We start from the raw sequence: 24,663 nt of genomic DNA on the forward strand, positions 1-24,663 counted from the left end.
TAATACTCAAATCTATTACAGAAGCTTTAGTAAAACTTATAACACTAAACAAAAATAATGAAATACCTATCTCTTCCCAAAATATTAAAAATGTCCTGCAAGATACATTAAAAAAGGTTACTAATAAATAATTTGTACTTTATGGATACTTTAAATATTGTGCAATGGAATGCTCAGAGTATTCTACACAATCAACATATTTTTAATTATTTCCTTTTGGACAAAAATATTCACATTGCGTTAATTTGTGAGACTTGGTTAAAGCCTTGTCAAAAATTTAAGATACGTCATTACAATGTAATTCGTCTTGATTCAGGAAACACCCACAATGGCGTAGCCATATTAATACATAGCTCTATTTCTTATTCTAAAATTGATACTTTTTATGATGACTCCATTCAAAATGTTGTTGTTCGTATAAAATACTCTAGCAACAAAGAACTTACTATCATAAGCTTTTACAGTCCAACTAATTGCAATCCTGCTTTTTCTAAATCTAAACTAGACAGGTTAATTAAAAGTTTACCAGAACCAATCTTCCTAGCAGGAGATTTTAATGGCCTAAACTCAGCCTGGGGCTGTTCTACTTCTAATTGTCGAGGCAAAGACATTTTAGAGTCTATCAATAACAATAATTTGGTTATACTTAATGACGGAAGTATGACCACTGTTGGTTCGCACATATGGAGACAGAATGCTCTTGACTTAACCATAGTATCACCTTCATTGGCTCTAGAGTGTGACTGGTCAGTACATGACGATCCCTTAGGCAGCTACCACTTTCCTGTAATCACAAAAATTTTACTTAATAACAATCATTACAATGCCACTCCTATTCCCAATAGTAGCTCACTACCCTGCTTCCCTAACCTGAACAACGTTGATTGGAACATTTATAATTTAAATGTCCAACTATTGCTCACTGAATTTTCTCTTGATACACAAGACCCCCTTCATAACTACACAAAATTTACAGATATTTTACACTCAGCACTGTGGAAATCATCTTCTATTTCTAAGCACTCTTTGGTTAATACAGCTTTATCTTCATGCTCTCCTTCTAACTTAAATAAAAAAAAAAAACTTCTTCCTTGGTGGAATTTCAATTGCACCAAAGCCGTATTAAATAGCAAAAACGCTTATTTGACTTTTAAATCTGATCCCACTGAGGCTAATTACATTAATTTTAAAAGACTACAAGCCACCAAAAAATATATTATCAGAAATGAGAGAAGAAACAGTTGGATAAAACTTTGTGAACAATTTAACAGATCGACTCCTATATCAGTCATTTGGACGTATATGCGAAAATTTAACAAAAGCTATTCTCCACCTTCCCATAACAACTCTGACTATTCTTGGATCTTTGATTTTCTCAAAAAATATACTCCAGATACTGTAGAGCCAGCCTTTAATCTTAATTCTTTCTGCCATATTCTTCCTAATCAAAATTTTATTATAAAATCTTTTACCATTGTCGAATTAAATTCTGCTATTTCATCCAGAAAAGACTCTACACCTGGCCTTGACTACATTTCATATAAAATGCTTAAACACCTGTCTTCTCAATCTAAACTAATTTTATTAAATATCCTGAATCTTCTTTGGGAGCATAATCTTATTCCTATGGATTGGAAGGTTGATTGTTTAGTACCTATCTTAAAACCCAACAAGGACAAGTTTAACTTTGATTCATATAGACCTATAGCATTGACTTCTTGCATGGGAAAAATATTTGAACAACTTTTAAAACAAAGATTGGAACATTTCATAGAGTCTAATCATATTTTACCTTCTAATCAGTTTGGTTTTAGAAGAGGCAGGTCTTCAAGGGAGAGCATTGCTCACTTACATCTTGATATTTATAATGCTATACAATCAAAGCAAGCTCTCGCTGGAGTTTTCTTCGATGTAGTTGGAGCCTTTAATAATGTTAACCATCATATTCTATCCACGGAATTAGCTGCGATTGGTTTACCTGTAAAAGTTATACAATGGATTTTTAATTTTTTGCACAGTAGGAAGGTATTTGTTAAGTATAATAATAGACTTATTGGTCCAAGGCTTTCTCATAAAGGTACATGTCAAGGTAGCATTTTGAGTCCATTGATTTTCACACTTTATATACATAGATTAAACTTAATTCTAGGCTCTCATATATACAATTTACAGTTTGCTGATGATTTGGTAGTCTATTGTTCTAGTAATAATATAACTACCCTAAATCTTAAGTTAAACGAAGCTTTAGTTAAATTAAATTCTTATTTTAATTATCTTGCATTGGACATTAGCTTTGAAAAGTCTAAAGTCATAGTTTTTAATAAAGTAGGGTCTGAAAGAATTAAAATAAACTATAATAATATATCTCTTCTTATCACAAATGAAGTTAAATTTTTAGGTGTTATATTCATGAATAATTTATCATGGAACAAATATGTAGACCACATAGTTGATAGAGCTCTTAAGGCTCTTAATATTTTAAAGTCTCTTGCAAAAACATATTGGGGTTCTGATCCAAAAATCCTTCTTACCCTATATAAATCTCTTGTACGCAGTCATTTTGAATATGGATTTCTATGTTTTTCTGCTAATGACAAGTTGGTTAACAAATTAAATATTATTCAAAATCACAGCCTGAGACTTATCACTGGCGCCATGAAAACAACCCCAATTAATTCGTTACAGGTCGAGTGCAACATTTCCCCTTTACACCTTAGATTTAAATATTTGAAATACTGTTTTTTGCTAAAACTGTTTTCCATTAGTAATCATCCTCTAATTAAAAAGCTTAATTACTTACATAGTAAATATCCTATAAATGCTCCATTAACTTCTAATAACCCATTTATTCTCTTCGAATATTCATTCATGTTAAATCTAAATAACCAACACAAAATACACAGTTCTAGCAATTGGATGTGTTACGAAAAGGAGTTTGACTGTCTTATTAATCAAATCGATATTATTATTGACCATAAGCTAAAAGAGCGCCAGGAAGTTTACAACCTCATAGCACAATACTCTGATAAGTTCAAACAAGTTTACACAGATGGATCAAAAAATGATATAAATGTTTCCATGGCCTATTATGTACCTCATCTGAAGTTTGGCCAAGGCGTCAGATTGAAAAAGGAGATATCAATATTTACAGCTGAAGCTCTAGCAATTACTGCTGCCCTAGAATTCATTAAAAAACAAACTAATCAATATTGGCTGATCATTACTGACAGTATGAGCGTTCTAAAGGCTTTAGATAATTATCAATTCAGTGCTAATACAAACTTCATCATTTTAGAAATAAGACATCTCCTTTATCAACTATCCAGAAGAAACTACAACATCAAATTATTGTGGACACCTTCACATATAGGAGTAAGGGGAAATGAACATGTGGACTTTCTGGCACGTTCAATTGTTGACAGTGACAGCGGCAGCCCTGTTGATGAGAATGTTGCCGTACCATACACTGATCTATTAGTTGCTATTAAATCAAAAATCCTATCTGATTGGCGTGATCTTTGGCGACAAACCTTGTTAAGAAAAGGATCTTGGTATGCTCAGATAAATCAAGATATTGGAAAAAGTCCTTGGTTTACTAAATCGCATCAACATAGAAGCAGAAAATATTATACAATACTATGCCGCTTGAGATTTGGACATTGCAGATTTAATGCACATTTGAATCGTATGCGTATCATCTCATCGCCCGTTTGCCCACATTGCACCAACAACTCTACACAGTCTTTAGATCACATATTTTTTGAATGCTCCGCTTTTAATCTGGAACGCCTCTTATTTATAGCCAACTTGTTATCAACTTCTGGACCAAAAAATGTCCCGCGCAATACACAAGATTTATTGACTAATTTGGATAACTATACTAGTATATTTGAATTTATTTGCAATACTATCAATGATATTTGAAACAGGATCAGGACCTTCATTCATCGGATGTGAAATTTTATTTTGATATTTCAGGCTTCGGCCTATTACAGACTTGGTTTCGACCTCGCCTATCACTTATAGACAAAGAAGAGTAGACGAAAATATGAAATTTCAGACTTGGTTTCGGCCTTACTCTACCAGTCATCGAATCAGAAGAACAATAAAGTTACTTCAGACTTGGCTCCGGCCTTTTGATATATCAGAACGAAACTTACAAATTCAGACTAGGCTGTATGGATTATAGTCCTTTGCCTTTCCCTATTGGGGATAAATTTTAAAACAACAAACATTATATATTTTGTTTATGCATGTGTTTCGTAATTTCATATATAGTTATATGTAGTCGTGGGTCGTAACGTCTTTTATGTGTAATCGGTTATACGTAGTTTCGTGGATACGCGTAACTAGTTTCGAAACTGCTTATTTTTCGAAACTAGTTATTTTTGTATACAGTATCAGTACGGGACGGCGACGTCATATTACTTTTGTTTGTATTATGGTTATGAAGTAGTTATGTGTTATAACTTGTAATACATACGAATGCCGTTACGTGCGTTAATATTGATGGATAGTATAATTAAATTAAATTCCCTTCATATTTTATCCAGGCTTACGACTGGCTGCAAAACATGTTATTTAAATTACTTTTTGATTTTTGTATAGTCATAATAATCGATGCAGGCGTATTTAGAAGTTCATTTGATTTTTTATGTACAGTTTTTAATTATTTTTCGAAATACATACATACATACATATAATTAAAAATACAACAAAAAACCCATACTATTTTAGTATATACTTCAACACGAGACAATAACATTAATCGTTAATAATTAATCACTCGTCAACTGTCTTAACTTAATGCTAAATAGTAAATTCGAAAATATTTAAAAAGAAACACGACCGAAATTAAAATTTCTTTAAAAAAACTGTGCGTATTAAAATAAACTTAAGCTCATAGTCAATTGCGTACAAAATCCCATGAGCATATTCGAAAACAAAGATGCATCTATAGTACTTATAGCCATCTCTTTTTATCCTACGCGTAAGCGTTTCTGCGTATTGTAATGATTAATATTAGTAACCTGTTACGTTATTAGGCAAAACGCTTATGCGCCGGTCGTTGTGTCAAGTTTTTGATAAAACTGCGTACGCAAAAAAACTGCGTACGTAAAATAATCGTTACATTCGTATCGGCGAAACTACGTATATGGTTATTAGCTTCGTAACTAGTTACTGAAACCGATTACGTTAAATAACGCCCACCGCTAGTTATATGATAGTTATATACTATTTAAAGTTATACTATTTTTGTAGTTTTAGTAGTAGGAGGTGTTTGCTCTCATAATAAATTGTTTTGATTTTATCAATAAATTAAAATTTTGAGAATTATAAGTTGATTATAAGTGAAACAATGCTCAAACGTTATTTGTTTAACGTAAGAGCATTTAATGCTTATCGGTATGTCTTTTTATTTGATCACAGGAAAAATTAAGTACCTATTATTTCGTATTTGAAAAAAATCAGCGCTTGTCGAATATAAAATTATGCTTTTTTTGTGTTTTGAACTCAGGTTTTGAATTATAATTTATTAGTATACGAAAACCAAGATGTCCGGCGCGAACTTGGGGAAGCCTATGTCCAGCAGTGGACTGCAATAGGCTGAATTGACTAACTGACTGGCTGACTATACGTTTAGTTAAAACTTTTTTATGTTACTGTTTTTTATGTGTCCGAATCGCTATGCTAATTTAAATAAATAAAATAAACTACAATAATTACAAGAGCTCCTATACCAGAATGCTCCAAACATTTAATTCTTGCATTTTTTTGCTATTTTTCCTTATCATGAGTAAGAATCAAACTACTTTTTTTGCTAAAATAAAACAATACCAACACTGCGTACCTATGAGGCCTACTTACCTAGTTTTTACTATTTATTACTTTTAGATTTTTTTATATTTTCAATACTTTTTATAATTATTTTACGTTTAACTTTAAATTAAGTACCTACTTCCATTACATAAATACAATTTTATATTACAGCCAATGTTAGTTGAAGATGCGTTTGCAAGGTGGTGGGCGCGTTGCAACTAGTTAATGCTCTGGCTGTCGCGGTTTCGATAACCGTACACAGGGGGGAGACACTTTCCTATAATAAGATGATTAACAAAGATAAAACTGCCATCTGTTATATGGGGTAACAAACTTTTCGGCAAACAGTGTATATAAGCCTCAACAGGTGGCACTATAATTCAGAATTCAATTAAGTATTCCCATACCAAAAATTTACTACCATTTAGGTACAACTTCATGGTTCTAAAGTTTAAAAAAAAAACTTATTAGGTATTTTTCAATTCAATATTAGACAAAAAAAACATTATATTTTTGTATAATTAGTCAAAAATTAAGATAATTTGACCACAATGTTCGTCTTGTTTATTTTGTCCTCTGAGTTTTAAGTAAGTAGTATTTATCAATAAAAAAGTCAAAGCTGGCAGCCCTAACTGAACGTTATACTGGCTTTTTTCAAATCAGTTGCTTTATAAAATTTTGAATTATTAAAATTTTGTGATTCAGTTTTGCCTTGGTATATAATTTATTTTGCCATTTAATTTTCGTTTTGCGTTGAGTTGAGTTGTTTCTCCTCCGTATTGCCGAAAGTTATTGTTATTTGCGCTTCATTTTCCTTCTACGTTGAGTTCAGTTTCGTCTCCTCCGTATTTACTGAAAGTTTAGTGCTTCAATTTGAGATAGGACTCTAGAATTGCGAGAAAGACGATTGTTTTATTGTGATAAAGTTTGCGAAGGACGCTGATTCGTGTTAGATACAAAGTGTGCCTGAAATTGCAAGAATGCCGTGCTCCTGCGCTTTTGGGTGCAAACCTTCAGCCGGTAAGCTTTCATTAAATTGATTAAAATAGGTACTAAATTCTTACGAAATACTTATAATACATATCTGTAAATTATATACGAACTATTTCTAAGCTTAAAACTATAAGCTTTGACTATATTAGTCATCTGAATGTTATAACATCTTTTCTAAGCCCTCAGTTTACTCAAAATTTTGTAAACTTAAGTTAGAAGGAAAGGAGAAAGTAATAAATAAATAAATTGATAAATTACATGACACCAGTTACCTGTGTCCAAAAACAGGAAATTGGATTTAGTATTCCTTATATGTTATATAGGACATGATCGACTGCCTGACCATAGCAGATGTCTCTTCGTCAAATACAATTCAATGGATAAACGTCAAACACATTTAAAATTCATCACACACATTTTTTTTTCAGGTGTTCCAATGCACAGATTCCCCAGTCAAGAAAAGTTTCCTGAGCGCTTTAAGACTTGGGTTACTCTCTGCGGGGGAAAACTTGAAACATCTGCTGACTATAATATTTATAAGGAGAAAAGAGTTTGTGATAGGCATTTTGTCGAAAAAGATCACAATCGTAACAAAAGACTCAATGCTTTAGCAGTTCCTTCACTTTATTTGGCAGGTAAGAACTATTTTATTTGTTTAATTTTTTTAAATCTATATTTATTATGATACTGTACTAGCTAACTCACCTAGGGTTTCAGTGAGGTAAATAACTACTAAACAAATGTGTGATTCACATACTACCAATTTTAAATGCATGCTGGCTGATCATTTCAAGATCCTTTATAGTTTTGATCGGAGGTGATTTCCGGTGGGCCTTAAGTGGTTGATAAACTTGTTATTGGGATAGGTTATTTGCTTATCTGTCCTGCTTTTTTTTACTTAAAGTACTTTTTTTGTTTTTGTTTAGGTTTAATTAAAAAAAAAAAACAATACACATACATTATATATAATAATTTTAATATTACTTTAGAGTAATATGTTACAAATTATATATCAAAATTCACAAGCAGGCCAGGTATTAAAAGTACATGACACACTACTCAGAACCTAAGGCTTCATCTTTCAGAAAATAAGTTATGTCTTAAGGCCCTGGGATCTTGGTCTATTATATTGCAATTACAGCTTTACATCAATACTGATGCTTGGAAGAGTAAGGGATGAGATGGCATAGCTACTCATAAACTTTAGGATAATTATGACAACATATAATAAACATGATATACGAAACTTAAAGACAGGAATGTAAAAAAAAATGTTTTAATTGTTTTTATTTCTCTACTTACAGAAATTCCATTGTTTCAAGCACTTGAGCCTGATATGGAAAACGTTGCAAGATCATCGAAAATAAATAAATCAGGTAAAGGATACAACTTACTATCCATTAAAAAGCAACAAAATTGTTTTCTCTTGATTTATTTAGGTATAATTTAATTTGCATAGATTATTACCTCTTCAGGTCAATGAAAATGGTCTTTACATATAATTACATTATGTATTTCATTTTCTATTTTAATTGTGTAGTATGATTTTTATAAATAATTTCATTGGAAGCTGGAAGATTGGATTCATTTTTTTTTCTCCAATCATCATTAAAAATATACACTACATATTATGCATAACCTAAAATTATTTGAATTTCAGGGAAAACTTCTAGCACTGCAGACACAGTTTTGTCTCATGTAATGGAAGAACACAATTACTTTGCTGCTAGAAGGGAAAGACAACCAGCTTTTAAAAAACGTAGGTGTAATTTCTCTACTATATATCTTGGACAAATTACTCCTGACCCTCTTTACAGTTTTCAAGTGATTTAATGTAATTATTATTTGTAGGTTCCAAGAAAACACTGGGGTTCAACTGCGCTCAAGTCAGTAATATGCGTACTGAAATGAAGCAGCTACGTAGTGAAATTTGTCGTTTGAAGAGGAATGGAAGTTTCATTTCAAGATTGAACAATGCACAAAAAGTGTCTGAAAGTGTGGCATGTCAAAGCCGTCGCAGTTATTTTTAAACATGCAATTGCAAAATGTAAAAAAACCTAAAGGCAGACGTTTTACAACACCAGAAAAAATATTGTGTTTGTCAATATATAAAAAAAGCCCAAAATGCTATGAATTTCTTCAAAGAACATTTACATTGCCATCAGCAAAAGCTATGAAAAGATTATTAAGTAAAATAAAATTGTGTCCTGGCATAAACCCAGTTATATTTGAAAAAATTAAAAAGACTGTGGCAGAAAAGTGCAAGGCTGACAAACTATGTAGTTTGTCATTTGATGAAATGTCCATAAGTCCACAAATAAATTATAATAACCAAAAAGATATATTTGAAGGTTTTGCGCTTAATGGTGACCATCAGTTTGCTGACCATGCTCTTGTGTTTATGGTTAAAGGGGTCAAACAAAATTTCAAGCAACCAATTGCATATTATTTTACTAGTTGTTTAAAAAAGACAGAATTAAAAAATATAATAAAAACAGTCATCCGTCACGCTCAGGACTCGGGTTTAATAATAATAAATACAGTATGTGACCAAAGCACCGTAAATGTCAGTGCTATAAACGAATTGATAGATGAAACGAAAGCATCTTATTTGAGAAAAGGAGTTGAGTGGCGGTATGACTGCTTTTCTATTAAGGGTCGTAAAATCATTCCTCTGTTTGATACTCCCCATTTAATAAAAGGTATCAGAAATAATTTGCTTACTAAAGATTTAGTATATACAACAAAAAATAAAGAAAAACTTGTTAAGTGGGAGTATTATCAAAAGGTTTATGGAGCTGACAAATCATATGGCGATCTTAAATTATTACATAAAATTACTGAGGAGCATATTGATCCTGAAAAAATAAATAAAATGAGAGTGAAGACTGCAACACAGATTTTTAGCCACAGTGTTGCAGTTGTTACTGACCATCTGACTGCAAGGGGAGATCTGCCAGAGGAATGTCTACAACTGGTAGATATTACGCTTCTACTTGACAATTTATTTGACTCTTTAAATGTAAGTACGTTAAATATACCAGATGGTAAAATTTTTAAGGGAGCAGTCAAATATAATTCGCCCCACCATGAACTATGGAAAGAAAGCAAAAAAGTTTTAAAAACTGTAAAATTTATACAAAAAAGAGTTTCAGGAAATAAAATTCGATTAATTACAGCAACTGTACCATCAATCACAAATCTTATCAGAACCATAGAGGGTGTGGAAGCAATTTGGCAAGTTTTGTTTAAAAAGTTTGGTCTAGACGCTATGTTGACAAGAAATTTCAATCAGGACCCCGTTGAAAATTTTTTTGGTAATATCAGAAGTTATGGAGCAAGGAATAATGCCCCTAACACAATTTGTTTTGAAGGTGCATTTAAAGCGTTGCTTTTAAATAATTATAGCTCTCCTCATTCGAGGAGAGCTAATTGTGAAGAGGATGGAAATGAATGTTTGCAAAATTTAGACTTTTTTTTAAGAGAAAATTGCAACACCTCTATTCCAGAAGAAACATCTGATATTCCCGAAGAAATACATTTTTATGAAGATTTGTGTGTTGAAATGCAACCTCAAGAAGATGCAGGACAGGGAAATTATGTTTGTGGATGGGTCTTGACAAAATGCTTAAAAAAAATTTGTAAATCTTGTCAACAATGCCGAAAAACTTTAATTAACACAGCCAATCAAAATAATAAATACATAAAAGCAAAAGAATATTGCAACAAAACTTGGCTGTGTTATCCAAACGAACTTGCTGAAAAATGCTTCCATAGTATTCAAAATATAACGAAATCATTTTTAAAAAAGAATATTCCCAAAAAAGATATTAAGAAAAGTATTATCGTACTTTGTGATATATTGGTGGAATATCCCTTTGATTGTTTAATCCATAAAGAAAAGCTAAAAGCATGTTTTTTAGATTTGACAATTAATATTATTTTGTACAGTTGGTGCAGAAATATTAATCGAATTTTGTCCGGCAAAATCACATATGAAGGTGAAGAAGAGTTAAAGAAAAACGCTGCTATTTATTACAATAAACGTAAACATTATAAAAATAAAAAATAGTTTGAAAATTAAACTTTTCTTATTTTAGCTATAAATTCCTACCCTTTTGTGAATTCAGAGAATACTAGGTTTGTTCTAATAAGCTATTTATATTATATATATGTGGCATAATAAGTATATATTAATTTTTAGTCACTTAATTTATTGGTATAGGAAAAAGTTCCTTTGCCACAATATTAATTAAATAGCAGACTGGAACATTATTGTGGTATAATTTTTTTTGATATCTGAAAGCTATAATTATTTTGTCGTGTTTGCACTGTTCACAGGAAATCAATATTTTGGCGCCAAACTATAAGTTCTTCGTTAAGGAATATTATGGATATCCTGACTTTCTGTGAATAATATCTTAATGTTTGAAAGTATACAATAAACACAGAAAGTCGGAATAACACAATGTCCATTATATTCCTAAACAAAGAACTTCTAGTTTGGCGCCAAAATATTGAATTCCTGTGAATAGCATGGTAGATACCAACCATATTCACGTATGCATGTATATATATATATATATATACACCAATTAGTGTTGGAACCAAAAACTAGATGGCGCTTCAAAATGAATTGGCTTAAAATGCTGCGAGAGGGCTCTCTTTTTCCCTATATATTATTATACTCTTTGACCGTACACGACAAATATTTGTATAGGTCAGACAGATGTTTGTCGTTGCCTGTGCGTTTAGGCTTGTGTGTTCACAAAGTTTTTGATGCGATGAAATTAAATAATTTATTTTCGTTGTAGATTGTTTCAATTTGCGCGTTTTTAAGCTATTTTACTTAAATGACTGTCAAAAGAATAATTTTATTGTCTTAACGAAATCGTTATCTACCTCTAGGGTAGTGTTGTATTTAAGGCGAATAGCTTTATTATCGACCTTTCCAAAAGAGGTAGTAGGTATTCAAATTGCGTCATTTTTTACAACTAAGTTAGGTAACTTATGACTAAAATATTGTTTTAGATCATCTTCCACGTCTAGTAATAATAACATACAACCTTTTGAATCTATACCAGGATTATCATCTCTACCTATTATTGGTCCAATACATCATTTTATTCCTGGAGTCGGTAGGTACATTAACCTTTATACATGTAAATATCAACTTATACCTATCAATAGTGTCAACATGAATATGTTCAAATTTCAGGATCAATCGGTTTACGTGCTAATTTCTATGAATTATCTAAAGTTCTGTTTGAGAAATATGGTTCCATAGTTAAGTTAGATGGTGTATTTGCAAGAGCAAGTATGCTTATTTTGTATGAACCGGAACATTTTGATCAGGTAACATTGAATAAAGAAATTATTATCATCTATACTACTTATGAGTTCTGCTGTGTGGTTACGGTAGTTAGAATATAGCCACGCCCTTTCTTCCCGTGGGTGTCGTAAGAGGCGACTAAGGGATAACACAGTTCCACTACCACCTTGGAACTTAAAAAGCCGACCGACGGCGGGATAACCACCCAACTGCTGGCTTTGAAATACACAGGCCGAAGACGGGCAGCAGCGTCTTCGGTGCGACAAAGCCAGCCGTGAGGTCACCAACCCGCCTAACAAGCGTGGTGACTATGGGCAAAACACACGAGTTCACGCCATTTTTGGGGCTAACTTGTGGAGGCCTATGTCCAGCAGTGGACTGTATTAGGCTGAAGTGATGATATTATGAGTTTAAAAACTAACGCTTCCAGCTTCCGTATAAAAGGCGGGATATACTTTTAAATAATTGTGTTTGCTCACAAACGAAAAAAAAAAAAAAACCCGACTTCAATTACATCGACGAGTGATACAACGTAGATCGACGAAAAAATAGTTAAGTAACTACGCGTTATCAAAGATTACTCAAAAAGTAGTTATCAGATCTCGCTAAAATTTTAATGCGACCACATGATAAACATCAGCTTTCGATTAAATTAAAAATTATCAAAATCGGTACACACAGTAAAAAGTTATTGCGGATTTTCGAGAGTTTCCCTTGATTCCTCTGGGATCCCATCATCAGATCCTGGTTTCCTTCTACTAACTAACTAAACTAGGGATAACCCCTTTCCAACAAAAAAAGAATTATCAAAATCGGTACATCCAGTAGAAAGTTATGCGGTATAATACAACGTAGGTCGACGAAAAAAGCGTCAAGTAAAAACGCATTATTAGATATAACTCGAAAAGTAGTTGTTAGATCTCAAATAAATTTAAATGGGACCAAATGACACACACCACCTTTCGATCAAAAGAAAATTTGTCGAAATCGCTCCACCCAGTCAAAAGTTCTGAAGTAACATACATTAAAAAAATATATATACAGTCGAATTGAGAACCTCCTCCTTTTTTGGAAGTCGGCTAAAAAAATGAGTGTTTCTTGTCCAGACGATTGAAATAAAACTTCTTTAGCTCCATCTAAATTATGTTTCATTTCCGTTCGCCTCGCCTGATCACACTTTTCGTAACCCTCTCGTCATGCATTCACCAGCTCACTCCTTAAGAAGCGTGCGTAAAGAAGTTTTACTTCAAAAACTTTTACAATATTTTTGCCCAAATTCATTAAAAAATCTTTTTAGGTATATCGTGCTGAAGATACTTTACCATCAAGACCAGGATTCGATACACTAGTTTATTACAGAACTAAATTAAGAAAATCAGTCACTGATGGTATTTATGGCTTAACGATAGCGTAAGTGAAAATTTTCTAAATTTCACTATAACTGTTATTGAGTTCTAGAAAAGTAAAATACCTCAAAAACCATTAAATCTTGGTGCAACCGCGCAACAACCGCTCTGGTGTAGTGGTGCGAGTAGTAGCCTAAAACACCGATGGTTTGCCGGTTCGGTTCCCACTCGGGATGGACGATTTGTAAGTGTACAAATATTTCTTTCCGGTTTGGATGTCTGTCCTTGTGGCTCCTAGCCGACGGTCCCGGTTGTTATCATAAATACCTGATAGATGAGTAACGATCGCTCATAGTAGGGAACATATCCACCAACCCGCAGTGTAGTAGCGCGGTGGATTTAGCTCCAATCCTTCACCTACACGAAGAAAGAGAGCTATGCCCAGCTGTGGGATGTTACGGGCTAAATGAAATTTCTTGGTACGCTCGTTACTGGGTCTTAATAAAATTTACCTAATAATTACGATGAGAATGTTTAGACATGTTGCGTTACTGTAATAATTATATAAAGATTTCTTGATTGTAGGGAAGGTTCCCAGTGGCGCGATTTTCGAACGAAAGTTAATCCAGCTTTGTTAAAACCAAAACTGGTGAAATTGTATGCATCAGCTTTAGAAGAAATTGCAGGAGATATAGTGGCGAGGCATGTTAAGTAGCTTTAAATGTTTTCAAATTACAATATTTACTGATTAGCCATATTGTTTAATTAATTAAAAATATGTTTTAATAAGAAAGAAGTATCGAGTTATTGTATCAGTTATAAAGTAACGCTTTTCTACGTCTCTCGTACTCTTTTATTACTATTATATTAAGTACTATATTTTTTTTTTGAATTATAATAACCAAAATTACATACACAGGTTAAAAAGACTACACGAGAAAGATGAGTATCTTGACCAAAATTTTGATTTAGAAATTACGAAATGGTCTCTAGAATCAGTAGCTGTTGTCGGTTTAGGAACGAGGCTTGGATGCCTTGACGACGGTTTGACCGATGATCATCCTGCAAAAATACTTATGAAATGTTCTCGAGATATATTAGACCTTTCGTGGAAATTAGAATTTACTCCTAGTATCTGGAAATATTATCCTACACGAACTTTCAAAAAAATGATTAAAACATTGGATTTACAATGGGAGTAAGTATATACCTAATAATATTACTTAATTTGCCATTAGTGTGCTGTTTTCTTTGTCTCAAACTTCATCTCAAGTGCTAAAGTTTAAATACTTTAATACTATATAAGTATTGTGAAATACAGTTTAAAGTATCACAGTTTTGTTTGAAAAAATTACAGTGCTAGTGTAAAATTTATTGATGAGGCTAAAATGAAAATAAAAGAACGAGGCCATGATGTTCCCGAAGAGGATAAAAGCATAATAGAAAAGTTGCTGGCCATTGATGATAAGGTTGCTATCATGATGGCAAATGAAATGTTGTTCGCTGGAATTGATACGGTAAATGTTACTTTTGTTATTATTTATGTTGTATGAATTTATGTATGTATATGTAAACAATCTATCTATATATGTATGCATGTCTATTTATTGTCTTGTTTCACATTAGTTTGTATAAAAGGAAACTGTACACCTACCCCTTCAATATATCATCTCTTTTGCCCTAAGGTTGCCTGAAGAAATTGCTTTTTAGTACTAAGGCCCCTTTTTGGACACTTTTCTACTAATCATTGCTAAAGTTACTTATATATTTTATTTTTTGCTTGGTGTGCAATAAAGTATTACTATTATAATTTTGTGTAAGACATGTAACAACATTTTATGAGGTATGCTTTTAGGAAACAAATTTATTTGATTAAAAAACTTTCTATTTTAGGTGGCATTTACAACAACTTGCCTTTTATACAATTTAGCAACAAATCAAAATGTTCAAAACAAATTAAGGGATGTAATAGATTCATCTGAACAAAGCAATAAATATCTCAGAGCTTGCCTCAAAGAATCATTGAGATTATTTGCTGTCGTACCAGCGAACTTGAGACGTACGACTAAAGAGCATGTTGTTGATGGATACCATATCCCTAAAGGAGTATGCATATAGCAATTTTACTAAAATTATTATTCATATTTAAGTTTTTGTTATGTAACATTTCTATTATAATTTCCAGATTGACGTAATAGCACCAAATGAATTTCTTTCTAGAATGGAAAAGTATTATCCTCGAGCAAATGAATTTTTACCAGAAAGATGGCTAGTGGAAAAAACCGACTCACTATATTATGGAAACTGTCATCCAATGGTAACACTTCCATTCGGTTATGGAGTAAGATCATGCATTGGAAGAAGAATTGCAGAGTTGGAAATTGAAATATTTATAAAGAAGTTATTGCAAGATGTTAAAGTTACTTGGGAAGGTCCACCCATCCAAGTAGTTACAAAAGTCATGAATTCATTGAAGAAACCTTACTACTTTAAATTTCAACCAGTTTCTTGAAAACAATAGATAATAAATGGATTTTTATATACATTGTTAATCAAAGCAATATTATATTTTTTGTTAACTACGTATATTATAATAATGATTAACATTGAGCTTAAATGTTATAAAGGTTTTCGATATTTTGCTTGTATCCAGACTCTGTACATTGTCAACATCTTGCCTCTGTTTACTTGAAGTCTTCTATCTATTAAGTTTTGTTCCTCTACAAATCCTTCATTTGTAAAAAGCTTTGAAATTTCTTCTTGTGTAAAAAAATAAACCATAGTTTTGTCTCCTCGTGCATAAAAATTGTCTGAAATACAACGTCCCTTTTTGAATCTTAATTGTGCTAAGTCATATCGTCCATAGTCTCGAAAAACAATAAGGCCTCCTGGTCGTAGATATTTGTAAATATGTTTAACAACATTTGTCATCCTGAAATATTTGATATAACATTATTAATAATTAATAAATGTAACAATACAATATGATTTATTGACATGAAGATTTTAGTTTTATTTTAGAATTTCAAAATGATTTGTAAAGTTTAGAATTAAATTTATAAGTTCATATCTATGTTGCAGTCAAAACTCTTAACCAGTCAAAAGCACTATTGACTAGCAAAATCAGTCAGAAGTACTTTTGACCGTTTGCATTAGTCAATAATACTTTTGACTAAAATAACAGTTAAAAGTACTTTTGCCCAATGGAGCTGGTTAAAAGTACTTTTGACTAAATGATTCCGTCAAAAGTGGTTTTGACTGGTTGTATCAGTCAAAACTCTTAAAAATTTAAGGTGGTCGATAAAAATAACGACAAACGCACATATAAACTTTTATATTACTCATTATTAGTGGAGAACGTGCTGATATTAGAACAAAAATGAGTGACTACGAAAAGACAGAAGGCTTTTTGCAAAGAATTTTAGCAATTGAAGATATGAAAGATGATGATGATGACAAAAGAAAAATTTAAAAAGTTTGCAATGGATGTGGAAGACGCGAAATTTAATGAAAACGAAACACCATTACAGTACAGTAGACTACAACGATTTAACACATTGAAGTTTGTGGTATAAAATTACAAACACAGAACCTGTCAAATATTTTTGCCGGGTGAGGTAATCTACGACATTATTGATGCTGCTCATATTTCTAAAGGGCATGGTGGTCGCGATAGACTTAAGAGCCATTTCACAATTTTACGCTCTGCAAGTTTAGGTAAATTTGGTCGCATCGCACGAGTCGTACGAGCCGCGCGATCTTTGTGCTAGTACGTATAGTGTGACAACCAAAAGACCATCGTGATCATTTTCTGATGTATAATAAAAATTATAACTATGGTATAAAATGTTTTTTACATAATTAATTTGTTAAAAATTTCAAGTATGTTATATAACAACAGTCAATAAATTTAAAATAAAATTAAAAAAATCAATTTTATGAAACTATTTTTTTAAATTGATTTAGTTTTTTCAGTTTACGAATAAATCTAATATTTACGATATGAATAAAAAAGCATTTAATGACATCGACACCGACAAACATATTAATTAACAAATAACAAGACAAACAGATTGAAATGCCTATTTGTATTGATAGTGTGAGAAAAGAAAATTAAATTATACATTTGTTTACAGAAATTATCATTATATTATTTTACAGTCATTTTCGTAATATGTTTATTTGATTTATATTTTATTATGAAAGTATCAAATGCGTTTTATCCGCTATAACAACAGGCGCTTGGCGCGTGTGAGCGAAAGAGACGGCTGCGCAGAATTTGGCGTGGACCTTACCTCTAAGAGCGCTAGCGCTCGACTGATTTACCGGGCTTGATGCGTGGCAATATATACTATCTTTTTATTATTTAATATAAAATGTATTAGAAATAATTACATCTTTTAATTATTTTTTTTGTATTCCTTAATGATGTAAGTTTACTTTGATGAAGATAGTTCGCTAAAATTTCTTAGTTTTCTAAGAGAAATATCGCTTTTAAAATTGTACTTATTTGGAAAATATTCGCAACTTTAAATTTTTTTTATCGTTTAATAGAGATACAAATGGAATAAAAATCTATGATAGTGGACAACAAAATTATATTCCACATATTATGATATTTTTTTAAAATGGTTTCAACGTAGAGGTTATTGAAAAGTAGGACTTCAAAGTATACATTGCGACCGTTTACCCAGGGAGGAGGCTGATGAAAAGGTTAATAATTTTATACACATAATATAAATCAAAATTCTGATCTGACTATGGACTACAACAAAGGTTGCTCTATTATATTTCAAGAATATAAATTACATTATTGCATCCAACACTGAGATTAACGACGTCAAAATATTACAATTTCGCGGATTGTTACTGATTTTTGTGAAATGGCTCTTAAGAATGAAACGGTAAAAAAGTACGCTAATATTACAAAAGAAATGATTAATATATATTTATAAATGTGCGAAGTATGCCAAAGGAAGAAAAGCAAGAAAAGAATGGGTCAGGTTTAGAAACCGATCCTACACACTGAAATGAACAGCCGCTGCCAAATCGATCTGATTGACATGCAGTCGCAAGATCGTGGGCATTAATTTATTATGGTTTATCAGGATCATTTGACTAAATTTATTCACATCTAACGAGTTAATAGTGCTTTTGACTGACGCTTTTTTGCAGTTAAAAATACTTTTGACGGAGAGCGTCAGTCAAAAGTATTTTTAGCCGCGAATTTGCAGTCAAAAGTACTAATAACCAATAATTTTCAGTCAAAACCACTTTTGACCAACTTGTCCAGTCAAAAGTAATTTTGACTGATTTCGCTAGTCAATAGTACTTTTGACTGGTTAAGAGTTCTGACTGCAACATCTATATTTTACTCAATATAACTATATTTATAGGCATATTTCTTTTTTTTTACAAAAAGAAATTCATTAGCCACTTACTTAGAAGGTTCTATTGCAGACAGTACAAAAATTAAAACAATAATATCTAGCGAGTTCTCTGAGAACGGAACTTGCCAATCTTTGGAAGTAGCATCCAATACAAAAACTTCACATCTCTTTGTGTCGTATAATTCATTCTGTTTCATAATTTCTATAGCCTTTGATGAAAAATCACAACCATAAATAAATAAATTTGGGTCTTGGCTGTACTGCAGTATTGGAAATATAGTATTTCCCACTCCACACCCAATTTCGAAAATGTAGCGCTTACAATTTTTAAAATCATGATTTTTTTTCTCATCATTTTTATGTGTAGCTGTTCCTCCACTAGTTTCAGTGCCTGGAAATACTCTAACTGGGGCTGCATTGTAATCGGGGGCTAGCTCGGGAAACTCAGTAAATAGCCAGTGGCGATCTTTAAAAAACCTGTAAATTTAATTAAATGTTTAAAATCATGGTAAAGAATATTTTTATAGTAACATAAATGCATTTACAGATATAATTATTAGGTTCTAAATAGGGAACATCATTATTATAATTTAAATTATTTTTTTAAATCATGTATTTGGTACATTTCACATATATGTTATATATCTATACAAATAATATATCTATACAAATAAATAAAATTGAAGCGTTTGTTTGTAATATTAAAATAACCGCTTTTTACTAAATGCATATGGATGTAAACGCGGTAGTTCACGGTACATATACCAAAATAACATTATTTTTTACAATTTTTGTCTGTCTATCTGTTTGTTCCAGCTAATCTCTGAAACAGCTGGACCGATTTTGACGGGGCTTTCACTGTCAGATAGCTGATGTACTAAGGAGTAACTTAGGCTACTTTTATTTTAGAAATTTATTTATTGTATAACTCGATCTGAACACAATTTTTTGCTAAATACCACACGGACGAAGTTGAGGGCACAGCTAGTGTAATAATAAAGAATATATTTAAAAAATTTTTATATTCACCATCATCACTTCAGCCTACCGCAGTCCACTGCTTGACATAGGACTCCACAAGTTCGCGCTAAAAATGGCGTGAACTCATGTGTTTGGCCCATAGTCACCACGCTGGGCAGGCGGATTGGTTACCGCAGGGCTGGCTTTGTCGCACCGAAGATGCTGCTGCCCGTCTTCGGCTTGTGTATTTTAAAGCCAGCAGTTGGATGGTAATTCCGCCATTGGTCGGCTTTTTAAGTTCCAAGGTGGTAGTGGAACTGTGTTATCCCTTAGTCGCCTCTTACGACACTTATGGGAAGAGATGTCGCCCGAGACTTGTCATTTGTCTCGCTTGGCATCACCTGGGAGGCACGAGTAAGGAATTGGTTTAGGTCATCTTTCTACGAACGCAAACTACTTCATTCCTCTAGAAATAATATAAAATTCATGAAAATACTTTACTTAGTTTGAATTACCTATTTTGATGTATGTCATAGAATGCATCCCAATGTTTATCAGCATTTTCTTCCAAATCCTTTAAGTGGTGCTCAGAAAATGTCACTACAGAGTTCTGTTCAACTTTCTCTGCAGCTGCTTTTTCTTGGTTGGCATCCCATTGTACATTATCCCTGTAAGGTAATTACATACAGATATAAACAACCATATAAAATTATAATATTTCTTTCATTGCATTCAGCCTGTAACATCCCACTGCTGGGCATATGTCTCTTTCTCCATATAGGAGAAAGATTGGAGCTTAATCCACCACACTGCTCCACTGCGGGTTGGCGGATATGTTCCGTACTAAGAGTAACAATCGCCATCGGGTATTTATGATAACCGGGACTGAGTCAGTGACTATTCCAATGCTAGTTTGTGGATAATTTTCTTACCATGAGTAGGAGAGCTGACTTTACATGTCTTACAAGGCACAGCAAAACCTACAGTCAGACAAATATTTTTACATACACAAAAATCTACTTAGTTCATTCATATTGAACCCGCAGCCATGGATGCCGAAGTAATATCTCAAATCACTATACTAGAACATTGGTCACATTAAATTCTGAAAGGCTATTGAAATGTGAACTTATATTCTATTTTTTAAGTGAGCATTTCCACTTACTACAGTACATTATATATATATTATAATTTGTAACCAGCAAAGCAAGGAAATTTAATTAGTACCAAGCATTGAAGAGATAAAGCAGTTTTCTATCAGTTAGGTGTCGATCACCACCAGGCGGTTTTTTCCTGCGTCTCGTTAATTCCAAATCCACAACACTTTTATTATGATACTTTTTATTTTTACAATATCTAATAGATATATTGAAAACAGTACCAAGCATTGTGTTTGAAGACCTCATCCACATTTTCAAGCAATCTATTACCAAATTGTGGTCTCCTACTTGTATCTTCCATCAATTTTTTTATAGTTTATTTTAAAAGATTAATATAAAAAAATTAAATAATAATAATAATAATAATATTCTTTATTGCACACCATTAAAAGATACAAATATAAAAAAATTAAAAACGGAAATAGATATTTAAGCTCAACAAAACACGATTTTTATTAAAACTGTCAATGTCAATAACCTTTGTTGTTTGACTACGAGGCATTTAATACTTTTACATATGGCAATATTGTAAATCTATATACATACAAATAAATAAAATTGGAGCGTCTGTTTGTAATATTTAAAAAAAACCGCTTTTTGCCAAATGCATATGGATGTATACACGGTAAAAATAACATTTTTTACAATTTTGTCTGTCTTTCTGTTTGTCTGTTTATTTAGGCTAATCTCTGAAACGGCTGGACCATTTTGACGGGACTTTCACTGGCAGGTAGCTGATGTAATAAAGACTAACTTAGGTTATTTTTGTTCCAGTCTATTTATTTTACAAGTCTGCGAATTGAAAAATAATTTTTTTGTTAAATTCCATGCAGATGAAGTCGCACAGCTAGTAAGCAATAAAATAAAAAAACTAAAATTAATTGGTAAATCTAAGCAAAAACATCATGAATAGCTGCACGTACATTTAATTACTCCTATTAATAAAAAATAATGTTGTTTTAATATATTGTTATCCCATACACATACATATATCTCATACACAAATAAGGACTGACAATACTGTTTGACTGGACTGTTTCTAAATATAAAAACGAAATTTGTTTGTGAAGACTACACTAAGAAATTATTTTAGAAAGGGGAATAAATAGATGGGCTGAAAATAAAAGATTTTAGTCAGTGCTTGGCTCAGGTACCTGAAATCCGATAAAATAGATATCACAATTGTTGAATATATTTATACGCTTCAGCCTGCAATATCCCACTGCTGGGCATAGACCTTTTTTCCCATGTAGGAGAAGGATCAGAGCTTAATCCACCACACTGCTACAATGCGGGTTGACGGATATATACATATATGGCATGAAATACTATGAGTAACGATCGCTATCAGGTGTATATGATAACAACCAGGACCGACGGCTTAACATGCTTTCCAAGGCAACGTGGGCAGACTCACAAGGACTGCACAAACATACAAATATTTGTCATATGCGGGGATCGAACCCGCATCCGCCTGCGCAACAGCCACAAACCAGTGCTGTGGCCGTTGCGCCAACGCGTCGTCAATATCTAATATATAAAATTCTCGTGTCGCGGTGTTTGTAGTCAAACTCCTCCGAAACGGCTTCTCATTCTCATGAAATTTTTTGTGCATATTGGGTAGGTCTGAGAATCGACCAACATCTATTTTTCATCCCCCTAAATGTTAAGGGTAGTCCACCAGTAGTTTTTATTTTATTATGATTTGGCGTTGAAAAATACATATAACCCTTGATTTTTACCCTTCTACCACCAACCCATATTTTTTATTTTTAAATAGCGTTTAGCGGCAAGACAAAGTTTGCCGAGTCAGCTAGTATTTATATAAAAAACTTAATTTTATATTTTTAACAAATGTTATATACTGAACTTCCATTAGTAGAATAAAATTATGAAGCAGGGTTCCGGAACACAAACAAAATAAGTACATACATTCAGATCATAAACTATCAAGATCTGAGTCTGCGTAGAAGCGGGGATTTAACGTATTTGCGAGTATTGACATAATAAACTCAATTTGAAAAGTACAGCGTTTAATCATTTTAAGCGCCAAAAAAGATTTCTCGTATTAGTATAATGGCAATTTAATGAAACAAAGTACAACAATAGGGAAGAATGTATCCGCCAATCTGCAGTGGCTCAGCGTGGTGGATTAGGCTCCATCCGTTCTCCTACATGTAGAAAGAAACATGTAATTTAGTAGACACACAGTTATTTACTCAATCAATAAATCATTGAAAGTTTTTGTTCATATCGTAAATGTAAGAAGAAAAACAATAAAATTAATTGAAATAATTTTTATTTAAATAAAAATGTTTATATTAAGACTCCTGAACAATATAAAATATTTAGTGTAGTTCTCTATAGATATATGACTTCTTAATGGTGAAAGGTATTAACTCAGATGTTTTAATCTACTTTAAAACAAGCGCTGTTTCAAATTTGTTATCGAATTCCACGCTACAGCGTCATAAACGACGGGTGATGCTGTTTTCTGATCAAAGCAAACATCATAAAAACGATTCTTTCATCGGTCATTAACGACTTCCCGCAAACGAAATAGCTGTTCGTTGAAATTTATATTATCTCTTAAATAATGAAACGTTAGCATGATGAAATAAAATGTTTACGCAGTGGTAGCAAGGCCATAAATAAAATTTATGTACATACACATAGTGTATACGACATATGTAATATGTTTTTATATGTTTGGTTTTTATTCTATAATAAAGCTTTATTTTTGAATTAATTATTGTTTAAATGTATCATAAAAGTGCAATTTCAATTAGAGTAAAACTTTTTTAGCTCCATCTAACTTATAATTATCTTCCTCTCAACTTTCGATCGACTAGCCCGATCACACTTTTCGTAACGCTCTTGTCACGAATTCACCAGCTTACTTACCAAGTCAAGCGTGCGTAAAGAAGTTTTACTTCAAAAAGAGAAGCTTTACGAGAAGCTTAAAACTTCCTTAGAGTTGTTAAATATTTAGAAATTAATCTTGAAATCTCGGTACTTAGTAGAGAAAATTATAATTCAATTTTCATACGAATAATAGTATTGTATAATCAAGGTGCCTGTCGAGTTCAAAATCATTCTTGATGTAAACAGGATTGCAAACATTTGAATTTATCAACTTAGGAGATGGTGTAGCGAGCAGGTATCATGTGACAGTTCTGAAATCGACTGCATAACTTTCTCCTAGCTCTGGAGTTAAAGTTGGAACGTTTGCAAGCAACTTATAGAGGTACCCCGCTCACAAGTTATGTCATTATGTGCCTAGATCGATTGCTATTGTGCTGTATTAATAATTAATTTCATTGACTTTGTTTGTTAGTTTGTTTAATAAATTTTGCATTAATATTGTCTTGACTTTAAATCCAGACGGTTAAAATATGTACCTAATATATTGAGCAACATAACTGATGTTATAAAGACGGTATAATTTCAATCTTGTAAAATTTATTGCAAATGCACATAAAAATAAATAAATAAGGAAACTAATAATAATATAATAATACTCTTTATTGTACAGAACAACAATCAATACAATAACATATTGCAAATAAAGAATAGGTACAAAGTCGGTCTTATCGCTAGAAGAGAGATCTCTTCCAGACAACCTTTGGGCATATAGGACACGGCATAGTGAAAACGATAGG

The 24,663-nt window shown here is 32.2% G+C and overlaps 2 protein-coding genes across 2 annotated transcripts; one reads left to right on the forward strand and one right to left on the reverse strand.

Moving 5' to 3' along the window:
- The first annotated feature begins 5,359 nt into the window (after window positions 1–5,359).
- On the forward strand, window positions 5,360–16,493 carry LOC123656628 (cytochrome P450 CYP12A2-like). Its single transcript, XM_045592294.1, has 9 exons — window positions 5,360–5,406; window positions 11,845–11,951; window positions 12,032–12,168; window positions 13,443–13,555; window positions 14,077–14,193; window positions 14,411–14,689; window positions 14,849–15,008; window positions 15,385–15,597; window positions 15,677–16,493. The coding sequence occupies exons 1-9, from the start codon at window positions 5,360–5,362 to the stop codon at window positions 16,001–16,003; spliced, it is 1,500 nt and encodes a 499-aa protein (XP_045448250.1). The 3' UTR covers window positions 16,004–16,493.
- LOC123656400 (methyltransferase-like protein) lies at window positions 16,058–21,448 on the reverse strand. Its single transcript, XM_045592090.1, has 5 exons — window positions 21,411–21,448; window positions 21,223–21,342; window positions 20,357–20,509; window positions 18,933–19,358; window positions 16,058–16,423 (listed from the first exon to the last, which is right to left on the reverse strand). Exons 2-5 carry the CDS (start codon window positions 21,300–21,302, stop codon window positions 16,111–16,113), a joined length of 972 nt encoding a protein of 323 aa, XP_045448046.1. The 5' UTR covers window positions 21,303–21,342; window positions 21,411–21,448; the 3' UTR covers window positions 16,058–16,110.
- Window positions 21,449–24,663: the final 3,215 nt, after the last annotated feature.

The sequence above is a fragment of the Melitaea cinxia genome, chromosome 9, assembly GCF_905220565.1.
Source record: "Melitaea cinxia chromosome 9, ilMelCinx1.1, whole genome shotgun sequence".
NCBI classification, from domain to species: domain Eukaryota; kingdom Metazoa; phylum Arthropoda; class Insecta; order Lepidoptera; family Nymphalidae; genus Melitaea; species Melitaea cinxia.

Excerpts from the sequence above, each read along its gene's own strand:
- LOC123656628 (XM_045592294.1), top strand. The coding sequence starts at position 5,360 with ATGCTCAAACGTTATTTGTTTAACGTAAGAGCATTTAATGCTTATCG. Across the intron at positions 13,556-14,076 it reads ATTTATGGCTTAACGATAGC|GGAAGGTTCCCAGTGGCGCG; the intron begins GTAAGTGAAAAT and ends TCTTGATTGTAG. Across the intron at positions 14,194-14,410 it reads GCAGGAGATATAGTGGCGAG|GTTAAAAAGACTACACGAGA; the intron begins GCATGTTAAGTA and ends TTACATACACAG.
- LOC123656400 (XM_045592090.1), bottom strand. The coding sequence starts at position 21,302 with ATGGAAGATACAAGTAGGAGACCACAATTTGGTAATAGATTGCTTGAA. Across the intron at positions 20,510-21,222 it reads GTCTTCAAACACAATGCTTG|GGATAATGTACAATGGGATG; the intron begins GTACTGTTTTCA and ends ATTACCTTACAG. Across the intron at positions 19,359-20,356 it reads TATGACATACATCAAAATAG|GTTTTTTAAAGATCGCCACT; the intron begins GTAATTCAAACT and ends TTAAATTTACAG.